This window comes from Entelurus aequoreus, linkage group LG25 (genome assembly GCF_033978785.1).
Source record: "Entelurus aequoreus isolate RoL-2023_Sb linkage group LG25, RoL_Eaeq_v1.1, whole genome shotgun sequence".
Lineage (NCBI taxonomy): Eukaryota > Metazoa > Chordata > Actinopteri > Syngnathiformes > Syngnathidae > Entelurus > Entelurus aequoreus.
The window spans coordinates 18754192-18773757 of record NC_084755.1 but is presented as its reverse complement, the minus strand read 5'-3'; the positions used below and the strand labels follow the sequence as shown (position 1 = coordinate 18773757).

At 38.6% G+C, this 19566-nt stretch overlaps 1 protein-coding gene across 1 annotated transcript in view; it reads right to left on the bottom strand.

Moving 5' to 3' along the window:
- LOC133642498 (dynein axonemal assembly factor 5-like) overlaps nucleotides 1–17368 on the bottom strand; it is a 56527-nt gene extending 39159 nt beyond the window's left edge. The window contains exons 1-6 of the mRNA XM_062036720.1: nucleotides 16790–17368; nucleotides 11241–11425; nucleotides 10658–10782; nucleotides 8134–8252; nucleotides 2907–3139; nucleotides 2603–2827 (exon numbers count right to left, since the gene is read on the bottom strand). Coding sequence (XP_061892704.1) covers nucleotides 2603–2827; nucleotides 2907–3139; nucleotides 8134–8252; nucleotides 10658–10782; nucleotides 11241–11425; nucleotides 16790–17327 — 1425 coding nt within the window. The 5' untranslated portion in view covers nucleotides 17328–17368. The remainder of the gene's footprint in view (nucleotides 1–2602; nucleotides 2828–2906; nucleotides 3140–8133; nucleotides 8253–10657; nucleotides 10783–11240; nucleotides 11426–16789) is intronic.
- Nucleotides 17369–19566: the final 2198 nt, after the last annotated feature.

Below are 19566 nucleotides of genomic sequence, written 5' to 3'. Positions count from 1 at the left end.
AACCAATATCATCAGTTTTTGCTGATATAGGATCATGACATCCCTAGTTTTTGTGTTATCCTGATCATTGACAAACAAACAGCAATGCAAACATAACAAACATGAGGATAATGTTGTCACAGACCAGGTTTTGACATACCATCTCATTGTAAAACATGAGAAATTGTATGTAATAGTTAGTTTTTGGGGTTTAAAAAAAGTGAGAAAATGTGGCGGTACATGCTTTTAACTATTTAAAAGGATGTGGGGGTTATTAATCTGTCTCAAATTCTGTTATTCTGATCCATATACTTTACGAGGGTCTATTATTCCCTTCTTCCTGCACAATGTCACAGGTGCTCCTACACGACAACACAAGCTAAGAGGGAGACCGGTGGACATCCAAACTGAGAGGAAATAGAGGTCTCCCTCCATCTGTGACCATCCTGTCCTGTTAAGTCGTCCTCTGGTTGACCCCAAACGAGAGCGACATGGGAAGACAAAAGTGGGTCAAGCGCTGCTCCTCATTTATCATCGGCCTTGACCAAGCTGGCGTTGACGTTTCAGGGGCGTAGGGTGGGATTCTATGTAAAGATTGGCAGTAGGGTAGAATAAAAGATGACATACACAGGACTATAAATAAAACAAAAACACTGTGTACTGCTTTGTACACAGGAAGAGGTCAGAACAGGGGGCAAAAATAGTGGATTTTGTTATTTGCCATCTCAGGGAAGACATTCCTACAGGTCTCACTTGGACGGGTGTGTTGCTCTAGAGCAGGGGTCGGCAACCTTTACCACTCAAAGAGCCATTTTGGCAAGTTTCACAAATTAAAGAAAATAATGGGAGCCACAAAAAAAATTGTAAATTTAAAATGAAAAACACCGCATACAAAGCTTGAATTGCTTTGTGCTATGTTAACCAGGGGTCTCAGACACACGCACCGGCACGCACTTTAATATGGAAATTTGATGTTAGTGCGGCCCGCGAGTTTTGAATGAATGGCGCTTGATAGCGTCATACTTGCCAACCCTCTCAGTACTTCTGGGAGACTCCCGAATATCAGGGCGTAATGGCACTGCTTTTGGCGCCCTCTACAGCCTGCCCAAACAGTGTACCTGCTCGACCACGTGTAGAATGCGGCTTCAGCTTGCTCACGTAAGTGACAGCAAGGCGTACTAGGTCAGCAGCCACACAGCTTACACTGACGGTAGCCGTATAAAACAACTTTAACACTGTTACGTTACAAATATGCGCCACACTTTGAACCCACACCAAAAAAGAATGACAAACACATTTCTGGAGAACATCTGCACTGTAACACAACATAAACACAACACAACAAATACCCAGAATCCCATGCAGCACTAACTCTTCCGCTCAACCCACGCACGGAGGGGGGCGGGGGTTGATGTGTGGGGGGGTTTGGTGGTAGCGGGGGTGTATAATGTAGACCGGAAGAGTTAGGGCTGCATGGGATTCTGGGTATTGGTTGTGTTGTGTTTATGTTGTGTTACGGTGGGATGTTCTCCACAAATGTGTTTTTCATTCTTTTTTGGTGTGGGTTCACAGTGTGGCGCATATTTGTAACGTAACAGTGTTAAAGTTGTTTTATACGGCTACTGTCAGTGTAAGCTGTGTGGCTGATGACTAAGTATGCTTTGCTGTCTCCTACGTGTGCAAGTAAAAGCTACATACAGCATGTGGCCGGGCTGGCACGCTGTTTGTAAATGCTATAGAGGACAATTACTGCAGTGCAATTAGGGCATGCCCTCAATTTAGTAATTAGAGTGAAAATAGGATTATATTTGCCCTGGGAGTTATATAGGAGAGGCACTGAGATCCATAAGTCTCCTGGGAAAATCAGGGGGGTCGGCAAGTACGCAGCTGAGCCGCATCAGAGTGGTCAAAGAGCCGCATGCGGCTCCGGAGCCGCGGGTTGCCGACCCCTGCTCTAGAGCAAGGAACACAAAAAGGGAAATTTATGAAAAAGGAAGTTGGGAAAAGTCTGTTCCAGATTGAATGAGTTTTTTCCACTGGACGTCTGTTATTTTAAGACAGACAACAAAGCCAGTCTTATCTTTTTTTCTCCACTCCAGAGGTAAAACAAATGCAAGCAGATTTTCCATCTGCATGTGAGCGCAAACATGACGATCACAGACTTGAAATATTACATTTGATGTGGTCGGTCAAGCCCCTTTTGCCAGGTCAGCTTTTTTTTGCAGATTTCCTCAATAGCAAACCCGCTGAACCTGTGGTGTACAGAGGTGCCATTGAAAAATACACTTTTGAACCCAGGCTGCCTTTTAAAAGATGAAGCGTCTTATCACGAAACATATTTACTAGCGAGGAAGACAAGAAATATACAGTACCGTTGCTGCGGGCTCACTGCCAAAAATAAGAACGCTCTTGTACACCGGGGCAAGCTGACAGACCTTTTATGACGCTGCCAAAATCACCAAATAAGACTTGAATTTAAACAGCTGGTGTATGAGGCAGGTAACATGTTGACATTTTTCTTAATGCCCCACACTGAATAATGAAATGGTTGTTCTGGCTGTAAGTAAGTACTCTCAGGTGTATAACAAAAAAAAAGGTAAACCATAATTTAAGTCAAACTGACCTGTTGATATCCCTGGCAGACGTCAGGCTGGACCAGCGTGTTGGCAATATGCTGAATATGTGGTTTTAGAAGAGGTTTGGGGCATCCTCCCAGCATTGCACACAGCACCATGAGGGCAGACCAAGGGTAGGATGGGGAGGATGGGGCGCTCACATGATCCAGGACGAGCTTGAGGAAGACCTCAGGTGGGACAAAGGTGCCCAACAATTTTGCAGCAGCTAGGCACTAGTGTAGAGCAGACAGGAAGTCCAAAAAAATTACTCATTGATTAACCAAATGCGTGTTGACTCTTGTCAAGACTCACATTGTTGACCACATCCCTCTCAGGGTCGGTACAAGCCCGGTAGAGGATGGCCAGGAGAGGCTGGAGGTGCTGGGTGCTGTGGTCCTCAGCATGGAGCAGCAGAACTGAAAGCAGCTGGGAGGTCTTGATTCGAGTGGGAACCAGCCAGTCGGTCAGATCGTGGCTCAAAGCAGGCACAAGTCGCATCAGGTTCCTTAGCACCAACTCTCTACAACCCAAATTTGGACGCTCCACTGTAGGGGTAGAGAGAGACCATCTTTGTTTTTTTACTCTTCCATAAGATATAAGTCTAAAACGTAAACATGTACTCATGAAAACCGACTTACTTAAAGGGGAACTGCACTTTTTTGGTATTTTGCTTACCGTTCATAATCATTCTAACGTGTACAAATTGGTTCGTTCTTGGTGGCTAGCAAGGCCGTTAATGGGAGCAATCAATTCTACCTCTAAATCACTTTAAAAATGCATTAAAAAACCATCAACAATACTTAATTTACGTTCCGTAACCTTTGTAATAACCAAACTGTAGCGACATTGTTATTGTAAGAGCGAACACTGAGGAACTCTGTTTCTAGCGTGGTAACACATCGGCATGCTACGGTATTAGCTGTAAAAGCTAACTACGGAAAGATATAAGCGGGCTTCTACGTCAGCACAAAACACGTTTGAATTTGTAATGCACAACACTATGCGATAAGACACCAATATGTACTGCCTGAAATACATGAACAATCATATTCCAGTGTATGTAAAGTATTAGCCCACATTTTGTTTGTACATAGCTAGCCAGACACTGTATGCTGTCTGTCATGATACACACATGACGTGCTGCGTGCATCATGATCAATATAAAGTGTGACTCACTCGATGGAAAGTCGTCTGTTTGGTCCAGCTGACTGAGGATGTTTTTTCCAGTTTATTTGGGTAAGCACTCTACTGCAGCTAAATGAACACTTAGTCTCTTTCAAGGTTTCTCGTTGTTCCCATTGGGTTGAGTTTTTTCTTGCCCTGATGTGGGATCTGAGCAGAGTATGTTGTTGTGGCTTGTGCAGCCCTTTGAGACACTTGTGATTAAGGGCTATATAAAAAAATGTAATTGATTAATTTATGTAGAAATAGCATGGCTTCAAATTCCACATTTTGCAGCGTCGAGTCACTTTCACTTTACTCTCTCGGCTTCCGTCTGCTCCAACGTCTCACTTTTCCTTTGAGTTGGCTTCTAGAAGCAGTAGTTCATCCTACTATAAGTTTGTGAATCCTCATTTGTCAAGAGTAATCTTCGTTGTTTATTACCGAATCTGCCATGATTATAGACAGTGATTTTAAACTTGACAAACAAGTAAATGGCGTTTCAAAATCATGTTTTTATCATCTTCGTCTTTTAGCAAAGGTACAACCGTTTTTATCTTTTAACCTTTTTGAACAAGTCGTGCATGCTTTTATTTCAAGTCGCCTGGACTACTGCAATGCACTTTATGCTGGCATTAGCCAAAAAGCTCTCTCCCGGTTGCAGTTAGTCCAGAACGCGGCAGCACGACTTTTAACAGGGGCCAGGAAACGCGAGCATATAACCCCAATTCTTGAGACTTTGCACTGGCTCCCTGTTCATTTTAGAATTGATTTTAAAATCTTGCTGTTTGCTTTTAAAGCTTTGCATGGACTGACACCTCATTATATCTCGGACCTCATCCAAATTTACACTCCTGCGCGCGCTCTGAGGTCCAAGAGCCAGCTCCAGCTCGTGATGCCCAAGACGAGACTTAAAACCAGGGGAGACAGGGCCTTCTCTGTGATCGGCCCTAAGCTCTGGAACACTCTGCCCCTCCATGTTCGAACTGCTCCAACAGTGAAGTGTTTAAGTCTCGTCTTAAGACCCACTTTTATTCTCTGGCTTTTAACAATATGTGAGTTGTGTGGTCCTCTGTGTTTTTTAATTTAAATTTTTTGTTTTAATTGGTTTTACCCTTTAAAATCGTTTTTAATCATATTTATTTTATATTGTTTTTATATTTATTTATTTTTTGTTTTTATTCAGTCATTGGTGGAGCTAAGGATAATATTTGAATATTGTTTTTAATATTGTTGTGCAGCACTTTGGAAACATTTTTGTTGTTTAAATGTGCTATACAAATAAAGTGGATTGGATTGGATTGGATGATTATAAGACACACACCTTTGGGTCTGGAAGTACGAACACACATTTGTTGCCAGAAGTCGACGGAGATAAATGCGCCAAGGAATTAGTTCCGGCAATGATTAAAATGACCAAAATAAGATAAATATTGTACATATTGTTATAAACGTGTCTGTTACTGCATTATACATATATACTTGCAGTGTGTACATAAAACATTCATGGAGGGTTTTTAAGTTGTTTTAGAGGACTTTGTGTGGCGATCTGTGACTTCACGTCTGGTTATGTTTCCTTAGTTTGTGTTTATTTCCTGTCAGCACTCTTATGTTTGTTCCACTTCCTGCATGTCTTTCTGAGCGCTTGTTTCCCTCACCTGTCCCTGATTGGCAGGCTGGCACACATGGTTGCAGTTGCCAATCAGGCTGCTTTTTATGCCTGAATCACCTGTTCCTCAGTGCTCGAGGATTGATTATGTTACGGACTTTTTGCTGCAAGCATGACTGCTCCTCTCTTGTGTTGAGTATAATAAAGCACTCTTACCTGCACATCGCCCTCCTGTCTCCTGCATCTTGGGGTCACAACTCCCGCAGCTATGCAAGTTCCTGACACTTTGAAGGCTACAACGGTGACTCTCATTAGCCAAATATTCCAAGTGTTTTTTATTATCTTTAAAATCTCCCCTCAAAAAAGACATGTGTGTTCTTTGTCCCTCATAATGATTGTGAACGATTGGCAAAATTCCTACAAAAGTGAAGTTCCCGTTTAATGACTGCATTCTATATTAGGATCAGCAAAACCATATTTCTGTAATAGCGGCCCGTTCTATTATTTGCTGCTATTCCAGTTCACTTGAATAAACGCTGAACCTCAAATAGACACCTGCTTTTATCACCCTCAACTTGCCTCAAGTAAAAAAAAATAACAGGTGGTGTTGCTAGCGGACTGTAATTACTTTTACTAAGAAGTCATGTCGCAATAGATTTCTTTTTAAATCAGTAGAACCCTCTGTGAACCTGATATTTTTGATTATTGAATGTCAGTATTTTAATTATTTGAATTTAAATGCAATAACATGCATTAAATTAATGTAACTTTATTTGAAGTCAACACAAAAGTATGTAGCCGTGCTAATGTTGGAACGCATTTCCTCAGTGTATCAGCATATGGAGATCGAAATAGGCACTGACACTACCCATATTCACATAGGTTTTATTTGTTGAAAATATATGTTGCTCTGTCAGTTGGAAAACACATCAACATACAGGCTAACGGGCATATATTTCCCCCGTTAGCCTATATGCCGACGTGTCATTGACTAATAAGTAAGCATTACACTTCGCTCCTAAGCATTCGTTGCACTAACATATTAGCTTTGTTAGACAATATCATAGACTGTATTGGAAAATATAGTTTATATATACTACCGTTCAAAAGTTTGGGGTTACCCAAACAATTTTGTGGAATAGCCTTCATTTCTAAGAACAAGAATAGACTGTCGAGTTTCAGATGAAAGTTCTATTTTTCTGGCCATTTTGAGCGTTTAATTGACCCCACAAATGAGATGCTCCAGAAACTCAATCTGCTCAAAGGAAGGTCAGTTTTGTAGCTTCTGTAACGAGCTAAACTGTTTTCAGATGTGTAAACATGATTGTACAAGGGTTTTCTAATCATCAATTAGCCTTCTGAGCCAATGAGCAAACACATTGTACCATTAGAACACTGGAGTGATAGTTGCTGGAAATGGGCCTCTATACACCTATGTAGATATTGCACCAAAAACCAGACATTTGCAGCTAGAATAGTTATTTACCACATTAGCAATGTATAGAGTGTATTTCTTTAAAGTTATGACTAGTTTAAAGTTATCTTCATTGAAAAGTACAGTGTTTTTCCTTCAAAAATAAGGACATTTCAATGTGACCCCAAACTTTTAATCGGTAGTGTACGAAATGTCCATTTCCATTTATTACAAGTAATAAGAAAACGTAAATGCCTGACTTACATAACAAGGGGGAAATTAGCAAGTTTGACGTCAGATGAAAGAATCTTCTCTGCCTCGAACGTCTCCATTATTCAAAGTCATCCACAATACAAATCCTTGTTTTGTTCCTGGCTTTTTCATGAATAAGCTGAGAATCGTAACGACTCCTTTTAGATTTACTAAGGTCTGACATGTTTAGTAACTTTACCAGTGGCAGTAGCTCGACGAAGAAGGCAGTGCGTAACTGGCAACCTGGATGTGACACATTCACATACTTTCTATTGGTCAAACGGTGGAGGGCGGGGCATCGAAATGAAAACAATAACAATATTTCGGGGCTGTAAATCTAATTTTGAAATGAGCTGAACCACCGTTATCAGATATAAAGGTATTCGAAAAGAACATGATTTATTAATGCCTTTTGACATATCAGGGCCATTTAATGATGACTTGACATGACATTATTACATTTGGCACCTTTAAATAATCTCCCACTGTAACATTTTCAATGCATATATTGAACAATGATGATATAGTAAATCGTGTATAAATTCATATTGGAATTGAATTTTAGTTTCTGTCATTTGTATTAGTCCAAAAATAAGACATGGGGAAATTGGACTGAAAGAAAACAGGAATAAATCATAGGAGTACACATAGGGGCAAGACAAAACAAGCCCTTTTCTAGTTGCCTTTCTGTGTTGAACAGAGTGACCTCTGCTCACTGGGAGGCCCAGCAGATTTATGATGGTAAGAAAGAAAAAGACCCAAAAAACTAGAAGAGAGCTTTTCCTTTCCTGTCCCCAGGCAGAGGTTGTATTTGCACAAGCTAAGCTCACTCGCACGCACGCACATACACACAAATATATTTAACCTAAGAAGCTGTAATGACTATGTTCCTTTTCACGCTCGTTTGATTGAACGCCCCGGGGGATGTACACGTCTATGTCCACTTGCACATAAAAACTAAGCAGTTGCACTTGCATCCTTTTACTGTGCTATAACCATGGACAGCCATAAATAAATAAAATTTAAGGCAGCAACTTGTATCCCGAATGTGCCACAGCTGGATGAGCTGATAATAATGTTATAGGGATCTCTGTTGTACTTACCTCCTGATGGGTAAAAGAGAGGGGGAGTGAGGAGAAAGTCCATCTTGTCCTTGAGGTCATCCTCATTCTCTTTCTCCCACTGGGCTCCAACCTGCTGCCATAAATCAGCTGCCAGAAGACTGCAAAATAAATCGGAGTTAGTTTGGGTGGAACCACAACTGACGTTTGTGTCACTATCTTATTTCTAAATACTTAATAGACCCGAATTTCTCACTTCTCTGTTGATGCTACTGCTTTTATTTATGCATTTAAGCTGTTTTGTCATCACTTATGCTGCTACTGGATACTCTGATTATCTCACCAACCCAATATTATGCCATTTATCCCCCCGTCCATGACTTAACACCTTTCATCTAAGTGCTATATTTAAAATGTTCTATTTGGAGTTGTTTTTAAATTTTTCGCATTATTTCATTTTATTGCGAGCCTCATCACAAGTTCCGTTATATTCACATAATGACAATAATAAAGACTTGTGAATCTTGAATATAGGTATATAAATATAAATGTTCCATCCTTTTCAAGACTTGTTTTTGGAAACTAACTATAAAATTGTCTCCCCTGGTCACTGATGTGTGTGAGTGACAGAAGGAAAAGCTCTAACTTTAATTGGGGAGAAGAGACTTGGTGTCACATGTTGGTTTGCATGCATATAAAAATGTCTACAACCATAACGATAAGCCTCTTTTTTTAGAAAATATTCCAAGGGAAAAAAGTTATATTCGGTCAATGGGGGACCAAAATACATTTATACCAAGAGTCGAGTAAAATATAGCAGAAACTATTCTAACGGTGCTTCCATCAAAAACAAAAAGGGGGAGCTGCACTTTTTTTGGAATATTTACAAAAAACACATCTTTCCCATTTCTGTGCTTTCTAAATACTAAAAAACTACTAGTAAGAGGCAGCTAACAATGCATGCTATGGGGATACAATCTATTCCGCCAATAAAGCATTCTAAAAACAATTAAAAAACCTCAAACATCATTTTATATACATGCTGTAAGTATGTAGTAACGGGCACATTCACAATAACATGTACCGTATTTTTCGGACTATAAATCCCTCCGGAGTATAAGTCGCACCGGCCGAAAATGCATAATAAAGAAGGAAAAATACATATATAAGTCGCACTGGAGTATAAGTCGCATTTTTGGGGGGAATTTATTTGATAAAACCCAACACCAAGAATAGACATTTGAAAGGCAATTTAAAATAAATAAAGAATAGTGAACAACAGGCTGAATAAGTGTACGTTATATGACGCATAAATAACCAACTGAGAACTTGCCTGGTATGTTAACGTAACATATTATGGTAAGAGTCATTCAAATAACTATAACATATAGAACATGCTATACGTTTACCAAACAATCTGTCACTCCTAATCGCTAAATCCGATGAAATCATATACGTCTAGTCTCTTACGTGAATGAGCTAAATAATATAATTTGATATTTTACGGTAATGTGTTAATAATTTCACACATAAGTCGCTCCTTAGTATAAGTCGCACCCCCGGCCAAACTATGAAAAAAACTGACTTTTAGTCCGAAAAATACGGTAATACTTTCAGTAATTGTCATTTTAAGCATTACTGTATCTTCATTTCACAGAGCGTATAGCAACAAAACAACATACATGAAGTGTTATCATGTAACAATATTGCTAAACAATTCAAATAAGAACATAAAAAAGTAATTTACAACATCCACTCTCACTTGGATGGCGACTAATGGGATGTGGTATCTTTCAACACAAGATGTGTGCTCTTCTTGAGCTAGTTATTTCAAAGTAATCCTAACACTTCAGATAAAAAGATTCCTAATGTTGTTGCGATCGTTTTATGGTGCATTCCATTTGTTTATGTGCATATTGCATCAAATTGGTAGCGTTTGGAGTTGACCAACTTCCTGTCTTGGTGCCATGATCTTCTACTATACAGGTAAGAGCCATGTTTTATAACCTTGCATCAACTTTTCCTAACCCAAAGACGATACAGTTGCAGCAATAACAGCTCAAACACCTTCTTCTTTATATTGTGGCAGATCGTAACCAACATTTTTAGCAGCTCAAGCTGGGTATTCGCTAGTCGGCAAGGAGCAGAGTGAGCAAAGCGATGTGTCACAACACCTAAAAAGTAGTCCCTCTTTGTAAGCACTGTTGCCGGTTTTGGATGTTTTTTATAGGGCTTTATAGGTGCACTATATGAACCCGATTAGCTGCATTGATAGCCGCCGAGCTATGAAAATATTTGATTTATAATTCCTACTTCTTGGAAATTCATTTATGGTGGTCATTTCCGGAACCAATTCACAGCGATAAACAAGGGATTACTAAAGTTCTATTTCCAAGGTTGAGCACCATTTTGGAATGAACTGCTTTAATCTAATGGCCATATTAGAGTTCATAAATTGACCAATAAATTAAATCAATATGAAAATTGTACTCTTTCTGAATGTGGAATGTTGTGTTATGTTTTATCGAGAAGTGATCACTAATTGATATGAAGAAAAATTGTTTGCCTTATTTCAGGAATCTCATCAGTAGTATTACTCAGCAAGAGTGGAATCAACTTGTGGAAATAGGAGTATCTGTCCATCAAGTTGAGCAGCCAGTCACCGACGATAACAGTCACAGCTTTTCTCACCTGCAATATAAGAGACTAGGGTAGTAAAGTCAGAGTTCAATGTTTTCAATAATAATAATCAATCAATCAATCAATGTTTTGAATAAACATTGATTGATTGATTGATTGATTGATTGATTGATTGATTGATAGTAAAGTCAGAGTTGGATAAAAATATGAAGTGAATCATAATTCACTCATTAATTTATGAAGAGAACTGTCGTATTAAAAAAAAATATATATATATGTTGATGTAAATTGTGTTACAAATTGAGAGGGGAAGTGAACAAATGTGTTATTAATGGCTATGAAGTGGAAAAGGGGATGGATTAAAAAAACTTTGCTTATTCATACTCCTTTTCGGACATGTTGTAAAGAAAAAGAAAAATATGTGATGTATCATATTGAAACTGTGTACTTGTTCGATACTAACTTTGACCAACCAAGTTGCAATGAGAAAATGTACAGAAAATACTAACCTGTGGCGAGGCGTCAAACAGTCTCTGCGCCAGGTGAGACAGAACGTCATTCACGTTTTTGCCAGTGCCGTGCCGAATGACCGCCCCAGTGGCTTCGATGACCGACACCCGTACCTTGGAGTGTTGATGAGCAATTGCCTGCATGAGAGGTTTGACCAGACTCTCAGCTTGCATGTGGAAGTGTTCTAGAGAATAAATAATAAGTCAGTTAGGTTTGAAATGATTTTGCAGTATTTTTGATTGTATAGTGCAGTCATTCTCAAACTCTAGTGGTAAGCCAAAGAATCACTTAATCACTCAATTACACAAGGCAACTCGGTAAAGAATCTGGGTATTATCTTCGACCTAACTCTCTCGTTTGAGTCACACATTAAGAGTGTTACTAAAACGGCCTTCTTTCATCTCCGTAATATCGTAAAATTAGTTCCATTTTGTCCAGAAAGTGACACTGAGATCATTATTCATGCGTTTGTTACGTCTCGATAACTGTAGCGTATTATTTGTGGGCCTCCCTATGTCTAGCATTAAAATATTACAGTTGGTAAAAAATGCGTCTGCTAGACTTTTGACAAGAACAAGAAAGTTTGATCATAATACGCTCACCTGCACTGGCTTTCTGTGCACTTAAGATGTGACTTTAAGGTTTTACTACTTACGTATAAAATACTGAACAGTCTAGCTCAGACCTGGGCATTGTACGGCCCGCGGGCCGCATCCGGCCCTTTGCGCATCCCTGTCCGGCCCGCGTGAGGCCAATCATAAATTACAAAATAAATTTCAAAAAGTATCTATGTCGAGTGTGCAATACAACGGTGCTGCTTTTGTTTTGAAAAGCGTTATTTGTATTACTTCCGTGTGGACGTATGCGCGTGTGCGATTGTGAGTGAATTGAACGGCGCAATTACAAATTACAAAATAAAGTTTAAAAAACATCTATGTCGTGCGCGCAATACAACTGTGCTGCTTTTATTTTGAAATGTGTTATTTATGCCGTATGTCCGGGGGGAACCTGTGAGTGAAGGTGCATAGAGACAAGTGATGAGACGCTAAAAAAAGAAAAGTTGATGACGAATGGCGTGTTTTGGACTGGCAAGTATTTCTTTACATAAATTAATGGTAAAGCCGTGTGCTTAATGTGTGGTACACAGGTTGCTGTGTTTAAATATCATTTTAATCGCCACTACACGAAGAAACACGAGGGAAAATACCGGAATGTGTCTGATGAAGCGCGCGCAAGGGAGGCTGATGCGTTGATGGTAAAACTGCAAACCCAACAAGGACTTTGTGCCATATTTCACACCCCCAGAGATGCAGCCGTCAGGACAAGTTTCGTCATTTCTCACAAAAGCGCCAGAAAAAGTAAGGCGTTTTCTGACGGAGAGTTTATTAAGGAGTGCTTATTGGACTCTGTTGCGCTGTATGCCCGGAGACTTGGACTGTTTTTCGCTAACTTTGGATGAGAGCTCTGATGCAGTCAATTAAAGAGACAACCACAGGTAATGACTTGTTCACAGAGGTAAATGCGTGTTGGGACAAGCTGGCAGGTGTGACAATCCAATACACTTTATTTATATAGCACATTTAAACAACAAAATGTTTCCAAAGTGCTGCACAACAATATTACAAACAATATTCAAATATTATCCTTAGCTCCACCAATGACTGAATAAAAAGAAAAAACAATTACATATAAAACCAATATAAAAAACAATATAAAATAAATATGATTAAAAACTATTTTTAACAACAGATGGTTGTCCAAATCTGATGGGGAAAAATGTTGGACAATGCAGGATAAAGTGACCATCAAAAGCAATCTGCTTTTGTATAAAGTTAAGTTAGGTTAAATTAAATTATTATTATTATTATTAATTATTATTATTATTATCATCATTATTATTTATCTTACGGTATATCAAAAATAATATTGAGCAAAATGTAATTGAAATATTGTCGTGTGGCCCTCCAGCAGTGCTCGGGTTGCTTATGCGGCCCCCGGTGAAAATTAATTGCCCACCCCTGGTCTAGCTCCATCCTATTTTGCTGATTGTATTGTACCATATGTACCGGCAAGAAATCTGTGTTCAGAGAACACTGACTTATTAGTGATTCCCAGAGCCCAAAAAAGGTCTGCGGGCTTTTCTGTTTTCAGTTTTCTGTTCGGGCTCCAGTACTCCGGAATGCTCTACCGGTAACAGTTAGAGATGCTACCTCAGTAGAAGCATTTAAGTCCCATCTTAAAACTCATTTGTATACACTAGCCGTTAAATAGACCCATCTTTTAGACCAGTTGATCTGCTGTCTCTTTTCTGCTCTGCCCCCCTCTTCTGCGTGGAGAGGTCTTTAGGTGACCACAGATGCCGCACTAGCTGTTCAAAGTCAGGACCCGGGGTGGACCACTCATCTGTGCATCAGTAGGGGACGTCTGTGCGCTGCTGACTTGTCTCCACTCAAGATGATCCCATGCTGGCCCCACTATGGACTGGACTCTCACACTATTAACTCGATCCACTCGACGTCCGTTGCCCTCCAAGGTTTCTCATTGTATCCCATTGGGTTGAATTTTTTCTTGCCCTGATGTGGGATCTGGATGTTGTTGTGGCTTGTGCAGCCCTGTGAGACACTTGTGATTTAGGGCTATAAATATAAACGTTGATTGATTGATTGAAATATTCTAACACAGTGTTACTGATCAAACTGACTGTAATGTTACAGTGGCCAAAAATATTGCATATACTTGTTAAATAAAGCCTTATTTTTAATGAATATTTAGGTCTACTATGCATACTTGCCAAACCTCCCGGTTTTCCTGGGAGACTCCCGAATTTCAGTGCCCCTCCCGAAAATCAACCATTCTCCCGAATTTCTCCCGATTTCCACCCGGACAACAATATTGGGGGCGTGCCTTAAAGGCAATGCCTTTAGCGTCCTCTCTCACCTGAAAAGGAGACTATTGTATATGTCTCCGCTATCCATAGGTTTATCTATAACCCATAAAGTAGGCAGGCACGGAGCTATTTCTCAGCGTGTGTTTATTCCAGCCGGCACGTTAATACACTGACACACAACATCCGGATTCCCATCATGCATTGCTTCAAAACTACAGCAAGTAGTAATGTCCAAAAACATAACAGAGACGAAGCAGAAGAACGAAGAAGAGACATGGCTACTACGAGTAAGAAGAAGTACGCTTGCAAGTTCCAAAATCATTGGAAAAAATAATTTCAGTTCATCCAGGACAGCTCGAAGGGGAAGACATTTTGCCTCCGCTTTCTTCTACCTCTGTCAGTCCTCTACACAGCACCCAGCATTGTCCCACCCACACAACCATCTGATTGGTTACAAACAGAGCGGTAACAGCCAATCAGCAGTGCGTATTCAGAGCGGTAACAGCCAATCAGCAGTGCGTATTCAGAGCGCATGTAGTCAGTGCTTAGCGTTTAGCAGGTAAGCATCAGGCAGTGGACTCTCCCCAAATTATAATAAACACCTCCCTGTCAACTAATAGTAACATCACTATGAGCCCGTTGACCTTTTAGAAATATAAAAGGCAGCTCAGCTCGCTCGCAGTCCTGGCTTGAGGTGAAGGCTAATTCGCTTTTAGCGTAACGTTAGCTCATTTTGCGGTGTGTGTGTGTGTGTTACGGACAGCAAAGCCCTGTCTGTCTGTTATTTCACTTTACCTTTTTCTGTGTTGATTGAGCTGTGTTGAAGCAGCAAAAAAGGACATTATGTTAAATAAAGAGTTTCTGTCTCTGATAGTTGATATAATAATGTAACTGCATCATAAAACCTACATGAACTCCATGGTGTTCAGGGATGAATAGTCTCTCCTATTGCTATTGTACCATTTTTTCAGCTATAATTACATTAATCATTAGTAATGCAGCAGCCTGGTTTTGAATGGCAGGGTCCCTGCTATCACATGTTGATAAAAATATAACATTTACATAATAAAAATCAACTACAGGCTTCCCAAATGCTGTAATAAATTAAGCATGATGAGTTGACTTGAAACTGTTTAATGTTGCACGTTTTATATGTAGAAGAAAAGTTTTGTCATTTTATTTAATCTGAGCAACAACTTGAGGCAGTTTAATGTTGATTAACGTGGGCAGAATTATTATAGTGTTCCCAAGGTTAAAAGGATAAAGCCATTGTTTAAACAAATTTGGTGAATAAATAACCCAAACATTTATATTTTGTTGTTTTCTTACTGAACCAAAAATTAGCCGAACCGTGACCTCTAAACCGAGGTACGTACCGAATTGAAATTTTTGTGTACCGTTACACATATATATATATATATATACATACATACATACATACTACATACATACATACATACATACATACATATATATATATATATATATATATATATATATATATATATATATATATATATATATATATATATATATATATATTAGGGCTGTGAATCTTTGGGTGTCCCACGATTCGATATCGATTCTTAGGGTCACGATTCGATTCAAAATCTTTTTTTTTTTTCAATTCAACACGATTCTCGATTCAAAAACGATTTTTTCCCGATTCAAAAGGATTCTCTATTCATTCAATACATGGGATTTCAGCAGGATCTACCCCAGTCTGCTGACATGCAAGCAGAGTAGTAGATTTTTGTAAAAAGCTATTATAATTGTAAAGGACAATGTTTTATCAACTGATTGCAATAATGTAAATTTGTTTTAACTATTAAATTAACCAAAAATATGACTTATTTTATCTTTTTGAAAGTATTGGACACAGTATGTTGTCAAGCTTATGAGATGTGATGCAAGTGTAAGCCACAGTGACACTATTGTTCTTTTTTTTAATTTAGATAAATGTCTAATGATAATGTCAATGAGGGATTTTTAATCACTGCTATGTTGAAATTGTAACTAATATTGATACTGTTGTTGATAATATTAATTTTTGTTTCACTACTTTTGGTTTGTTCTGTGTCGTGTTTGTGTCTCCTCTCAATTGCTCTGTTTATTGCAGTTCTGAGTGTGGCAGGGTTGGGTTTGGTTTTGGAATTGGATTGCATTGTTATGGTATTGCTGTGTATTGTTTTGTTGGATTGATTAATTAAAAAAACAATAATAATAATAAAAAAAGTAAAAATTAAAAAAATCAACAACAAAAAATAGATTTAAAAAAAATGAATTGATTCTGAATCGCACAACGTGAGAATCGTGATTCGAATTTGAATCAATTTTTTCCCACACCCCTAATATATATATATATCAGAAATAATTGAAAATATATACACCCCCCGCCCCATCTCCCGAATTCGGAGGTCTCAAGGTTGGCAAGTATGCTACTACTCTACTGTATTTTAATGGTGGTAATTATGGTGGTACTTGGAGAACCAAGTGTTTTCTGAAGGGGTACTTGGTGAATAAAGTTTGCGAACTACTGCTATAGTGAAATAATGACTAAGGTAAGAAATTGGACTGTTGATATGCTCATATTTGACATATTCTTCTTGTGATAAGACCGTATAATGTAGGATTATGTACAGTCAGGAAGTAACAACACACCTGGCACACTCTTCGCAAAGTTGACAGTGCATTTGCAGCTCTCTCTTTTGACATCTGGGAAAGGATCAACGATGGTCCTCTGCAGTATGTTGATCATTTCATTCAGATACGGTGCCAACTGCTTCCCGCACACCTCCACCGTCAAAGTCAACATCTTCACAGCCGACAACCGGAGTTCTTCCGCCGGCTCCAGGATCTCCTTCTCCCCGAACCGCTGTGCCATACACGGCATTAGATAAGGCAGGGACACCTGCGGTTCGGGGACATAGCAAATAAAGTCCGTTATCAACAGAATCGCGATTTCCCTGCATCGTTCCATGGGGTCTGAGAGACATTTGAGTAGAGGCTTGAGCAAGGCGGAGAAGAGATCTTGGAGGACGACACCGGAGAGCTTTTTGTCCACAGTCTCTCTTTTAATTGACTCCAAGGCTCTCTTCCTTGTTGACTTGCTGTCTTCGCTGAGGCAGTTTAAGTGTCGGGCGAGTCCTCGCAAAACTTCAGAGGAAACATGCTCCTCTCTCGACGCTGTGGCCGCCATTTTTGTTGCAGTCGCGTTGGCAACCGGTTGCTTCGCGACAAACAAACATACTGCTTTACGACAGCTTTTGGTTCAAAATGTTACAACTTTATTGACAATACAAAAACGTTATAGTCGCTCAGGTGTATTATTGTGAGACATATTAGAGTTACGCAGAGCTGAATTCAACGAATTAAATAGTATATTTTATATTTACTATTTGTATTTACTATTACAAACTCTAATGCCATACATCCTCATTAGCCGACGCACAAACGTCAGGCTAGTCTTCCTGTGGTCCTTTTTCAAAAGTTCAAAGTAAAATAATAATACACAGATCCAGTTACAAAACATACACAAATCCAGTTACAATTAAAAGAAAGGAAAAAAAAGAAAAAGAAAATGGTCAAAATAACAATATAATATAACAGTACACAGATACAGTTACAGAACATACGCAGATCCAGTTACAATAAAAGAAAGGAAAAAGGAAAAAAAAAGGAAAATTCGCTAAATAATGAAAAAAATAACAGTACACAGACCCAGTTACAGAACATAACACACATTCAGTTACAAATAAAAGAAAGGAAAAAGAAAAAAGAAAATTCTCAAAACAATAAAATAGAATAACAGTACACATATACAGTTACAGAACATATGCAGATCAAGTTACAATAAAATAAAAGAAAAGGGAAAATAAAAGGAACATTCGCTAAATAATATAAAAAATAACAGTACACAGATACAGTTACAGAACATACGCAGATTCAGTTACAAATAAAAGAAAGGAAAAAGGAAAATAAAAGGAAAATTCGCTAAATAATTAAAAAAAATAACAGTACACAGATCCAGTTACAGAACATACGCAAATCCAGTTACAATAAAACAAAATAAAAAGGGAAAGAGAGGGGGAAAAAAAGTTCTTAAACTGATAACATGATGGATTAACTCTTAAATCTAAAAAGTAACTTTACATGTTTCTTAAATGCTTTTTTTTTTACTGGGAATAAAGTCTATAATGAAATGCCTCTGTCTACAACAGTGCTTTTCATTGAATTAGTTCTTGGTGGTGGTAATGCAAGTGGACCTTGAGTTGAAACTCTGGTACTGTAGTGGTGAACATCAGCATTAATAACCGATCTGTTTAAAAGGAGCTGTAGGGTACTTGTTATGAATAATGTTTCGAATAAATAACAATAAACTGCTGGATAATCTATGAATAACCTTCAGCCATCCAAGACAAGAATGCATACAGTCCTCACTCGATCTATAACAGACCTGGGCAAATTAAGGCCCGGGGGCCACATGCGACCCGTTATGTTTTTCAATCTGGCCCGCCTGACATTCCCAAAATTTTTTTTTAGATCTTTAAGATGGAAAGTGTAGCTGCCATTATGATGTGCAGTCATGTTTTCTAATGACCGTAAGTCTTCAACTATACTAAGTATTTCAATGGTTGGAATCTGCACTTTTGGATGATATACTAGTTACTATGGTAATCTAATTAGTTACTTGGTAATCTAATTAATTACTATGGTAATCTAATTAGTTACTATGGTCATCTAATTAATTACTATGGTAATCTAATTAGTTACTATATGGTCATCTAATTAGTTACTATGGTAATCTACGTCACAGCAGCTCAGATGAGGCACCAAGCAGTGTGGGCGGGGAGCGTTTCCACAGACGCGGAAGGAGATATTCACAACAAAGTTCTAAAGCTTAGTGATACATCAAATGTATCAGATTGTAGGTGGGTTTATTTTGTACCCTTCGCGTTCATATTTCACTGTTTGTTGCATTTTTGTTGCGTTTCACTTGATTGTAAAATGTGTCGATCGAAAGGGGGTGTGACGTTCATATTTTGTCACTATTCAGTGTTTTATCCTTAATAGAAAAATGTAAAATTCCATTACGTTTTTTAAGGCGGTCTGTCATAACGTTTTTAGCATTCAATCAGACATTATTGTGAGGTTTTGTATTAGTGTTCCTAAAAATAGATATACTGGCCCCCAGACCCATTTTTTTCCTCTAAACGTGGCCCCCAAGTCAAAATAATTGCCCAGGCCTGATCTATAAGAACAATCAAGAGTAAGTCTAGCTGTCCTATTTTGACACTGTTTGTAATTTTGTAAGCTCAACCTTTGGTTGAACGTTATTATAAAAGTCAAATATTAGGGACACATTCGTATCTTTGTAAGTCATTTAAATTTAAAACGCTACACTATTAACAGCCCAAAGCCAGTGTGGCTGAAATGAC